General features: G+C 50.7%; 1 protein-coding gene across 1 annotated transcript; it reads right to left on the reverse strand.

Annotated features, from left to right (window-relative positions):
- Positions 1-5,828: 5,828 nt before the first annotated feature.
- Positions 5,829-8,694, reverse strand: LOC123085571 (omega-3 fatty acid desaturase, chloroplastic). The gene is made up of 8 exons (XM_044507234.1): positions 8,109-8,694; positions 7,905-7,994; positions 7,748-7,814; positions 7,543-7,635; positions 7,271-7,456; positions 7,092-7,172; positions 6,405-6,542; positions 5,829-6,286 (listed from the first exon to the last, which is right to left on the reverse strand). Exons 1-8 carry the CDS (start codon positions 8,582-8,584, stop codon positions 6,098-6,100), a joined length of 1,320 nt encoding a protein of 439 aa, XP_044363169.1. The 5' UTR covers positions 8,585-8,694; the 3' UTR covers positions 5,829-6,097.
- Between the last annotated feature and the right edge of the window lie 3,346 nt (positions 8,695-12,040).

A 12,040-nucleotide genomic window follows, 5' to 3' on the forward strand; every position in this document is an offset into this window, starting at 1 on the left:
TCTTCCAATCTCATCTAGCCTAGCTCATCGCCATTAGTGCCCTAGCCATGTCTTCCTCCGGCTCCTCCCACCCAAACCTCAACCAACAGGTTACGGAGAAGCTCACCCGCACGAACTATGTTCTGTGGCGCGCCCAGATCGTGCCGCAGCTGCGGGGTGCTGGTGTCTTTGGCTATGCCGACGGCACCACACGGAGCCGGCTCGACTCCTCGTCACCAAAGACAAAGACGGGAGGGAGTCCTCAACGCCCAACCCTCTCCACCCAATCTGGGTCGAGGAGGACCAGCAGGTACTTGGTTATCTGCTCAATAATCTGTCCAAAGAGGTTCTTGTGCAGGTGACCGCGATCACCACGTCGCCCGCGCTCTGGGCTGCTCTGGCGGGCATGTTTTCATCGCAGTCTCTCAGCCGGGTGACAACATCTGCACGGCCCTCATCAACGCGCAGAAGGGGAACCAGTCCGTCGCCACCTACTTCGCCCACATGCGCGGCCTCACGGACGAACTCGCCGCGGCTGGCAAGCCTCTGCAAGATGACGAGCTTGTCTCCTACATCCTCCATGGGCTAGACATGGACTACCAGCCCCTGGTGTCCGCCCTCGACGCCCGCATCGTGCATGTCTTCCTCGACGAGCTCTTCTCCATGATGAGCAACTTCGACCAGCGCGTGGTGCTTTTCCAGGCCTCGGGCGGCTTCAAGTCGTCGGCCAACGCCGCTTTTCGTGGCCGCGACGGCGGCTCCTCGCATCAGCGTGGATCACCTCGCAACAGGGGCAAGGCCTCGGACGGGGGACACGGCAACAACAACTCCAGCACTCGCGGCGGCGGCGGGCGGCCCTCTTCTGGCAACAATAGGGGCCGTCGCGGTGGTTCCACCAGGTCACGGTCAGATGCACCTCGCTGCCAGATCTGTGGTAAGCTTGGGCATGCGGCCAAAGACTGCTGGTATCACTACAACGACGATGGCGACTCCTCCCAAGACGAGGACAAACTTGCTGCTGCTGCGGATGGCTCCTATGGGATCGACACCAATTGGTACGTCGACAGTGGCGCCACCAACCACATCACCAATGAACTTGAAAAGGTGACAATGAAGGAAAAGTATCGTGGCAAGGATCAAATCCACACAGCTAGTGGTGAAGGTATGAGGATTAACCACATTGGTCACTCAATTTTTCATACCCCCCGTAGAAAAATTCATCTTAAGAAAATCTTGCATGTTCCTAGTGCCAATAAAAGCCTTCTTTCTGTTCATAGAATTGCTCTTGATAATCACGTCTTTCTCGAATTTCATCCATATTTCTTTTTTATCAAGGATCAGGCCACGAAGAGAATCCTCTATCAAGGTAGATGTGTTCGAGGGCTTTACCCGTTGATTCCGGAGCGCACAAGATTCAATAAACATGCTTTTGGTGTTGTCAAACTCTCGTCAACACGATGGCACGATCATTTAGGACATGCTTCTTTTGCTTTAGTTGAAAAACTTCTTAGGAAAAATAAGCTCCCGTATGTTGGTGAGCGCAATGTTGAAACTATTTGTGATTCTTGTCAGCGAGCTAAAAGTCATCAACTTCCCTATCCAATTTCTACTAGTGTGTCTACTCAACCATTGCAATTGATTTTTTTCTAATGTTTGGGGACCGGCCCCTAGCTCTGTTGGTCGGCACACTTACTACGTAAGCTTTATTGATGACTATAGCAAGTTTTCCTGGATCTATCTTCTTAAGAAAAGATCCGATGTTTTCCAAGTGTTTAAAAACTTTCAAGCACTTGTTGAGCGTAAATTTGATTCCAAAATCATCGCTGTCCAATCCGATTGGGGAGGGGAATACGAGAAGTTGAACTCCTTCTTCCAAACCCTTGGCATCTCACACCATGTGTCATGCCCTCACGCTCACCAACAGAATGGCTCAGCTGAGCGCAAACACCGTCACATTGTTGAAGTTGGTCTTGCTCTTTTAGCTCATGCGTCCATGCCATTAAAGTTTTGGAACGAAGCGTTTCTTACTGCTGTACACATTATCAACATGCTCCCTAGTCGTGTCATAAATAATGAAACTCCAGTAGAACGTCTTCTTCACGTCAAACCTGACTATTCCACTCTTCGTGTGTTTGGGTGTGCGTGCTGGCCTAACCTACGCCCATACAACAAACGCAAGCTCATGTTTTGATCAATCCAATGTGCTTTCCTTGGGTACAGCGCCCAACACAAAGGTGTAAAGTGCCTTGACATCTCCACTGGTCGAGTCTATATATCACGCGACGTGGTTTTTGATGAGACCAAATTCCCTTTTTCTGATCTTCATCCAAATGCTGGTGCTCTACTTCAAAAAGAAATTCTTTTGCTTCCTCCAAGTCTCTCTAGTTATGATCAAGGGGGTGTTGATAATTGTTCTGATCATATGTCGTCTAACCCTCTTGCGCATGAGTCACCTAATGATGTTACAGGAGCACCACACTATGGAAACAGAGAAGAAAATGGCGAAGAAATCAACCCAAACGGTGACGAAATCCATCCAGATGGCCCTCATCACATGTGTCACGGCGAGGGGAGCAAATCCCCCTCGGGATCGGAGCTGCAGATGCCCAGGCAATCGCCTCTGGGATCCGTGCCAACGACCAGCCGCACGCCCACGTCAGATGCATCAGGCGCGGTCGGTTGCGTGGGCTCCAGCGGCCCGCTGCATGACGCGCGGCCCCCTCCAACAGGGCGAGACACGCCCTCCAGCCCGCACCGGTCTCCCGCCGCCACGCGGCAGCGCGACAGTGGCCCAGACCGCACGCGCTTCGCAGACCAGCCGGTTTGCTACAAGCGGCGCGGCTTCACGCGCCAGGCGGATGCGGGGTCGGCTCCTGATTCAGGCGGGCCCGCGCAATCACGCGCTCATGATGAGCCGGTCGGCGCCCCTGGATCGTCTGCAGCCCCTGCGGCGTCTCCCCCACCATCGCCTCGGGTCACAGCCACAGAAAATCCCGTGCATCCAGAACCGACAGTGGCGGGCGAATCTTCCTCGAGTTCTGCTGCTGATCTGGCTCCTGCGGGATCCTCTGTGGCTGCAGATCCTGCTGGTTCACCAAAACGTCGCACAAGATTACAGCAAGGTTTGATTCAACCGAAAAATTACAAGAACATAACCAAATATGGTCTAGTTTGTTCCACAGGTGAACCAGGTGAGCCCAACACAATTGAAGATGCTCTCAGTGATGACAAGTGGAAAAAGGCAATGGTAGAAGAATATAAGGCACTTGAAAGAAATAAAACGTGGCACTTGGTTCCCCCCAAGCAAGGTAAAAATCTCATTGACTTCAAGTGGGTATTCAGAATTAAGAGAAAGTCTGATGGAACTATTGATCGCTATAAGGCTAGACTAGTTGCAAAAGGCTTCAAGCAACGGTATGGCATAGACTACGAGGATACTTTTAGTCCAGTTGTAAAAGCTGCTACCATTCGTCTTGTACTGTCTATTGCTGTTTCCAGGGGATGGAGCCTTCGACAATTAGACGTACAAAACGCGTTTCTTCATGGTGTTCTGGAAGAGGAAATGTACATGAAGCAACCTCCTGGGTTTGAAAGCAAATATACACCTTCCTATGTGTGCAAGCTAGATAAAGCATTATATGGACTGAAACAAGCTCCAAGGGCATGGTATTCCCGTCTCAGTAAAAAGATGCAGACACTTGGCTTTGTTCCTTCCAAATCTGACACCTCCTTGTTCATTTATAACAAGTTCAACACTTCCATGTTTGTTCTCATATATGTTGATGATATTATTGTCACGAGCTCATCTAATGAGGCAATATCAGGACTCTTGAAGGATTTAGGTGTTGAATTTGCTCTCAAGGATCTAGGAGAATTGCATTACTTCCTAGGAATTGAGGTGAAGCAACACAAGGATGGGCTACATCTTTCTCAGGAAAAATATGCCACAGATTTGGTAAGGAAGGCAGGTTTGCAAGGTTGTAAACCCACACCCACTCCTCTCTCTAGTACAGAAAAATTATCTCTTATAGAGGGAACACTTTTGGGTCCAGAGGATAGTACAAAATACAGAAGTCTTGTAGGTGCACTTCAGTACTTAACATTGACCAGGCCAGACATTTCCTTTGCTGTCAACAAAGTATGTCAGTTTCTACATGCACCCACCACAGTTCACTTGATTGCAGCTAAGCGCATTGTCAGATATGTCAAGTATACTTTGAATGTTGGTCTAAACTTCAGCAAGTCACCTTCTACTCTTGTCAGTGCCTTTTCTGATTCAGATTGGGCAGGATGTTTGGATGACAGACGCTCCACTGGTGGCTTTGCAGTATTTTTTGGACCCAACCTTATATCATGGTGTGCCAGAAAACAAGCCACAGTGTCCAGGTCAAGCACTGAAGCAGAATACAAGGCCTTGGCCAATGCAACAGCAGAAATCATCTGGGTACAGTCAATCTTGAAGGAGTTAGGTGTGAAAAGTTCTCAAGCTCCATGCTTATGGTGTGATAATCTTGGTGCCACTTATTTGTCTGCAAACCCAGTATTTCATGCTAGAACAAAGCACATTGAAATAGATTTCCATTTTGTCAGAGAGAGAGTTGCTAATAAACTCTTGGACATTCGTTTCATTCATTCGAGGGATCAAGTGGCAGATGGGTTTACAAAAGCTTTGCCTACAAGGAGTTTTGAAGATTTCAAGCATAATCTCAACTTGATGAAGTTGTGATTAAGGGAGGGTGTCAAATGAGATATGTATGAGGAGATAGATAAGATAGATAGCCGCATGGGTAGTTTAAATTCTGTATTCGATTGTAACTATACTTCTTATCTCCTATACTTCTTCTCCCTCAAGTCATGTATCTCCAATAGAATTGTATGCGTATCAGAGACTCGCAATCCCCTATATAACACGTACCACGTCCCCCTTGAAGGGTAAGACGTTTCCGCATCGCATAGAGAGGAGGCTGCGATGCTGCTGTGACGGTGCTGCCGTGAATTCTTCCTTCCTAGCAGCCGCACGAGAGCATGTCATGCCATCAAAAGAAAGAAGAAAGTCTGAATTTGGAAGGGTGCGGTCAGAGTCAGAGAGCAGCCGTTTTGTCGTGTGGGAAACTGCGAACGGCTTTCTTTCTTGCTTGCTTGCTTTCTTTACTCAGTCTACTACGGTGGTAATAAGTATATTCCCGTGCGTGAAGAACGTAGAAACGGTCGTTCTTCCGGCAGTGCGATTCAGAGGGGGTGAATGTGCGTTCATATTGGCAGTCAGGTCAGACATCAAATGAGAGAAATCCGTCTTTCTGTTGAACAAGGAACATATGCACTCCTGTTTTGGAGCACTGTTACCGGCAATACTGCCCGTTAAAAACAATCTTATATTATGGGACAGAGGGAGTAGCAATGAGTAGCAGCAGAGCCACAAACTATAAAGGTGTTTTTCTTTTCAAGAGCAGGAAGAGCATAAGAAAACAATGACAATGATAATAGCCTTCCCAACTGTGGGAAACAATCGATCTTTCTCTCTGTAAGTACAGTACATTTTACAAAGAGAGATGCTAGACTTACGGACAGACTTACGGACACATTATTGCGGGATTTTAGTTACGGACTCCAGTGGAGAGTTATGGTTGAAGAAGATTAGGGAGGAGAGGTCCCACCAGCTAAAATCAGGGGTATTGGTTGGCGAGGAAGGAGCCCGTAAAATCAGTCCGTGCAAGAATTCCGTAAGTGTAGGATTTTCGGAGCCAGAGGTGGTCTCCTCCTTCAGTCATTGGAAAGGGCTAAATTTCTTGCCTTTTTACACACAGAAAATTTGAACTGCCACCTCTCTAGGGGAGCCCCGACAGTTGAGATTTTACTGAATGAGAAGACAAAAATATAGAGATAAGATGTACAAGGGGACTATACCAGCAAGCAGATCAAGGCAAGCCTTGAATGGAGCTGCAATTGCTCTTTTACAATGGTTATACTTCACAACTTACTACGTACATTGGTGTTTCATGATGTACATTCATGGACTCACCAATCCGAGATCCCAGGAGGCTGGTCAGGGTGTTTAACTCTTTAAGTCACAACCTCCTGAGGAGTTGAAGTATGACCTAGTATATGCTAATGTTTCAGCTCAATCAGAGCTCTGTCCAGAAGTACTCGTCTCTGACTCACTTTGGTAGTAAACTATGTCTCCGGTGTCGCTAACATAGTGATCCTCCTTCAAACTCCGCGATAGCACCTGCAGTAGGTGGAATGGGAGAGGAGCCGACTTCTCTGGTTCTTTGTAGTACTTGCCAAGAACTGGCTTTGCTGCCTCAGTCTGCAGGTTACATCCAAACCAACATCTAGTTAGCAAAGGTGGCTCTAGAGAATGCCACATATTTTGATGCATGTTCCAGAAAAAGGCAAGAGCTAAGGAGCAGGGGATGGTGGCTTACCGCCTCGACAAGATTGTAATGCGGGATTTGCGGGAAAAGATGGTGAATGACATGAGTGCCAATGTCATGGTGTATGTTGTTGATCAACCCGTAGTCCCGATCAAGTGTTGTCAATCCTCCGCGCAGATAGCTCCATTCCTATTAGTTTGCAAAGCGATGTCAATAAGAAATCAGACTAGGACTGTTAAGCAATTATAATTTATAAATGAAAACCATGTAAACTGAAGCAGCTACTGGAAAACATAATATCTTCCATTTCTAACATTCACCGCTAGGATTACTCTTCTGACTGAAGGAAACATGTCCACTTGGGCATAACACAGATACCTATCTTGAATAAGTACCACACAGGTCAAAGATTGAATTACAGACCAGAAGAACCAACAAATTTGAGAACAAGTCAGAAATAAATGTAATTGAACAGTCAATATATGTTGGCAGGAAGTGCCCTTTCTGAACCTTCCATTAAATATTTTTAAAACTATACTGCTATGTTTGCCATTTTCTTTAACAGCATCGATTATGTTTAGTTTTCTGTTTTCCACATGTATATTCTACTTGAAACAGCAAACAGGTATTTTCTGTCATTTTAACAAATAATAATGGATCATGCCATTGTATTTCGAACATTAAGCAGTTATCCTGAAGCATTGATTCATTGCAAATCTGATTCAACCATGATATTACCTTTCCACGATACCAGGGAACCTTGTCTTCGTGACCATGATGATGCAAGTATGTGACAAAATCCAGCCACATAACAAATATCTGCACATGGGTTCACCAAAATTAATCACATGAATTGGCTTATCCAAATTCTAAGCTTGCCAAAATTGGGCGTCTGATGAAAGGCATGAAGCTCTTACCACATATGGGACTGCATAGAGCTTTAGCATTTTAAGAGGCCCCATCACAAAGGTCAGACCTGCAAGAACCCCAATCATTGCTAGCCAGGACGCAGTGGATGTTAGCACATCCTTTTTCTCATTAGGTTGGAACAAATCGCTGTTCGGGTTGAAGTGTGAGCCTTCCTTGCCAGGGCTCCTCGCAAACTGCACAGAACAAGAATTTACCATGTTAGAAAACAAGACCAACCAATTCACACGTCGTGGTAAAATCAAGCAGCTTTGTGCCTCACCAAGTATAAGGGGAATGCAAGCATGGGAAATGGCATGCTGAACCGCAACTTCTTTGTCATATTGTCCAGGCTATTGTACAGCCTCTGGGGTAGCTGCGAATTATCACAATTCAAGGAATCATCAAGCACAATTCACCAAAACGCCGCCTCTCTGAAGAATTATGCATGCATGAATCCACCGAGAAGCAAAGAGCCAAACACCTACCGGGTGCCAGGATTCGTCCTTCTCCACATGGCCGTGGTTCTGGTGGTGCGTCCTGTGGCTGATCCTCCTGCAATTACATTCACACAAGACGCCGCCTTTCTTAGCATCAATAACAATTCCACAACAAAGAAGAAAATACAGCATGCACTCATCGTACCAGCCGTTGTATGGAACGAGAATTGAGGAATGGAGTATGTGGCCAACCACGCTGTTCAGCTTTGGGTTGCTTGAGAAGCTCCCATGCCCACTGCAAACACCAAACAGTCGTTACAGGACAAGAGACAAACATAGTGCTTTCAGGCTAAAACCGGCATGGAGGTCCGATCTTTGGGTCTGGGGTACGAGGTAGGACGGCCCGTACCAGTCGTGTCCCAGGACGAAGAGCGCCCAGAACATGGTGCCCTGCGCGGCCCAGTAGAGCGGCCAGACGAGCCAGCTGTCGACCCGCGCGGCGGCGGCGGCGAGGCCGAGCACGACCAGGACGTCGCGCAGCACGTAGCTCATGGACCGCCACGGGTCCTTGACCCAGCAGTGCTTCGGGATGGCCGCGCGGATCTCCGCCAGGCCGAACGGCGGCGGCGCCCCCGGGTTGAACCCGGCCGAGGAGCTCCCGGCCTCCTCCGCTCCCCCGAGGCTCCTTTTATCCTCCTCGAAGACGGAGGCGAGGCGGGTGGGCGCGGCGACGCGGAGCGCCCAGTCGCGGTGGATGGCGGCAGCCGCGGGGCGACGCGGCCCCGCGGCGAGGTGGGGAGGCGACGGCAGCGCAATGGCGCCGCCGCGGCTGCGCGCGCGGAGCGGCGTGAGGCCGCGGCAGTCGGAGAGGGCGAGCCGGGCCATTGGGCGACGGCACCGCAGCGATGGACGGCTGCTAGCTAGTCCAGTCGTGTACCACCACGGTTGCGAGGGTCGAAGGGACTCGGGCTAGCGGTGGTCGGGATCGGCAAACGCGAGGTTTCTATATACGCGCGAGAGGGAGGGAGATCGCTGGCCCCGTGTTGCGCGTGCGAGCGAGCGCGCGCTGAGGAACGGGGAAGGGGATGGTGCGCGTCGGCATCGCGATGGACTATGGAGTTGGCCGCGGTGCGGTGGACTCGGACCGGGATGGCGGTCGGACCCGGGTCCAGCCACGGGAGCTGGCACGTGTGAACTGCCGCGGGTGGACTCTGACGCCGCTAACTTGTTTTTCGACGCTTTAAAAAAAACTTGTTTTTTCTTTGACTTGTTACTTTCTTTTTCTTTTTGCGAACCAGTGCTCTTTTTTTTTCTTGTTATATGTATGTACTTCCTCCTCCCGGTATGGGAGACTCGCTTATTTAAAATTATTATTTTTCCCACAGGAGATCCACTACACGCTTTTGGACATATGTGGCAATCCATGCCTGACCAGCCGCCGCACAACGCAGCCGGTGATGTGCTGCATTGCGGCCACCAAAATCGACAGTTCATCTCTTTCGTCCTACGTCTCGTGTCGCCCTCCCCGCGGACGGCCCGGGCGAAACCCTAGCCGCCACTCCAGCCCCCCTCCCAGATCTCCCCCTCCCCTCGCCGCCGCCGGCAAGCGCCGCCGGGCAAAGCCCGCGTGGCGTCGGCGGCGGCGGGGCCTCCCATTTTTTCCCTCTCACGAGGCCTGGGCAGCGCGGGGTCGCTCGGCCAAGGAGAGGAGCGGGGACGCGGCGGGCGCGATGCGCGCGGCGAGCAGGCGCCGACGGGCGTGGTGCGCGCGGCGAGAAGGCGCGGCGAGCGCGATGGGCGCGGCGCGGGGTGTGCTGCGCGCGGCGAGAAGGCGCGGCGAGCAGGGGCCGGACCCGATTAGGGTTTCGGCGGGCCCTGGGCTTCGCTGCTGAGCAGGGATGCACGACGGCGCGTGTGCGTGCACGGCGCGAACCAGCTGTGTGCGTCGCGGTGGCGTGCGGGGGTTTCCCTTGTGCCGATCTGCCGGGGCGGATGCCCGGCGGCCTCGCGCATGTGCCATGGCGGGCGCTCACGAGAGTGTGGAGGGGGCGCTGCTGCGTGTTCTTGGATCGCAGGGGCGAGGAGTTGCGCTGTGCTTGTGCGTCGTGGAGGTGTGGATGCTGGTGGGCTTCTCCCTTCAATCGTGTGCACGTCCAGCTCCTAGAGCAAGGGTGTCGTCCATCCTGTTGGTGCTTGGGGAGGGTCGGGCTCACCAATTCCAGCGCGGAGGTCCGGTCCTAGCGCGCGGCGGCGCGAGCCTGTTAACTTTGGCTTGGTTTTTTTGCTCTGTTCCGGCGCGCTGCGGTGCGGGCCGGTCAGTTTAGGTTCTTCTCTGGTCTTTCTTGAGCGCTGCGGTGCGAATTCTCGCCTAGATCCGCGCACGGAGTCAGAGGATGGCCGAAGCCGACTTGGTTCGCCCAGGTCCTGCGAGCGGTGGGACAGACCGGTCAGGTTGGCATGTGCTCGCTTAGTTTCTGCGTGCGGCGGCGACATTCCTGTGTCTGGTAGTGTGTGCCTGACTTCATCCGGCCCGATGGCGATGGGTAGGTCTCGGATCCTGGATGGGTGGCGGAAGACTTGGCTCCGGATGAAAATCCTGCATTGACCTCGTCGGTGCCGACGGTAACGGCATCTATGGATGTCGTCTTCTTCCTTGGAGGTACCGTCGTGGAGCTCATTGCTCTTCCTACCTTATGGCTGAGGTCTCGGGTGAAAACCTAAGATCTGGCGGAGCCAGATTGGATGATGGTGGTGTTAGCAATACCACTTCCTCCTTGGAGGCGTCATCTTGGTGACCTCGACGATGGATTCCGATGATGTGCACGGTTGTCGACTGAGCTTGGGTTTGTGTTGGTGCCGGCGGGTTTCTTTTTCTTTCTTTTCTTTTCGCACTAGCCTTTTTGCTGTGCTTTCCTCCTTTGGAGGGCTCTTGTTACTCATTTTCTGATCAATGAATTTGGCAGTTCTCCTGCCAACGTTCAAAAAAAAAAATCGACAGTTCACGTGAATCTAGGATTTAAGAGATTAGAGGCCATCATGGCCACTAAAAAATATACACGAGGCATATATTTCGAGTTACGATTTCAATCCTTTGATCATGGTGCTTCATTATATTTAGTGGTGGTACTTTCTAACACTATAAGTGGAGTACCGGTATACATCTGTGTTCATAAAGGTGAGTGTATGAGCGTCTGCATCTGTATGGTGTTAAAAGAAACTGAAGTACCAGTCAATATTAACCATTCGATTAGGAGGAATGAGTGGCCTATATTATCTTGTGGATAACTTCTTGGAAAATCAAGGGAAGTTGCAGCTTGCTTTATCCTTGGCTGATTGAAGTGCCTATGGAAGTCTCAGTGGTGGCGTCATGATTGGGCCAAGGCACATGCCTCCTTCATTTACTATGGTACTCTAGCTACAGATAACGAATGAAGTGGGCCTCAGGCCACGGCCCGGGCTGCCTGGGGCCTGTCTTCGCCAGTGAGGAGGCTGGATGAAGAGTTGTTCTTCATCAACAAAATTGGTGAAGTTAATGTCTTCAATTGGAGTAGGAGCAGTATATGTTAGACAGATGTGCCGACTGTGACTTGGTACATCCTTTTATTCATCCGGTATTGAAACAGAAAAGAGTATCCCGCACCTATTTTCTAGAGGTGACCCTGGGTTATCAAACCCACAAGAGGAAGATGTTGAAATGTTGCACGGAAAAACAAAAAAATTCTACGCACACGCAATGATCTATCCATGGAGATGCATAGCAACGAGGGGGAGAGTGTGTCTACGTACCCTCGTAGACCGAAAGTGGAAGCGTTTGACAACATGGTTGATGTAGTCGAACTTCTTCTAGTTCCGACCGATCAAGCACCGAACGTACGACACCTCCGAGCTCTGCACACATTCAGTTCGGTGACGTCCCTCATCTTCTTGATCCAGCAAGACGTCGAGGAAGTAGATGAGTTCCATTAGCACGACGACATGGTGACGGTGATGGTGAAGTGATCCGCGCAGGGCTTCGCCTAAGCACTGCGAGAATTTGACCAGGGGTGTAAACTGTGGAGGGGGGTGCCGCACACGGTTAACAATTGATAGTGTGTGTTCTAGGCGCCCCCTTCTTCACATATATATAGGTGGGAGGGGAGAAGAGGCAGCCAGGGGCGCCCCAAGTAGGATTCGAATCCTACTTGGGGTTTCCCCAAGTGCCCCCCCCCTTCCATTTTCCACCAGAGAAGAAAGGAAGGGGAAGAAGAGAAGGAAGGGGGCGAACCCCCTCTTCTCCTTCTCCTACTCGGTCACCTGCCATAGGGGGGCGCGACACCCATTGTGGGCTGGTGTGCTCCCCTC

The sequence above is a fragment of the Triticum aestivum genome, chromosome 4A, assembly GCF_018294505.1.
Source record: "Triticum aestivum cultivar Chinese Spring chromosome 4A, IWGSC CS RefSeq v2.1, whole genome shotgun sequence".
Classification (NCBI taxonomy): Eukaryota; Viridiplantae; Streptophyta; class Magnoliopsida; order Poales; family Poaceae; genus Triticum; species Triticum aestivum.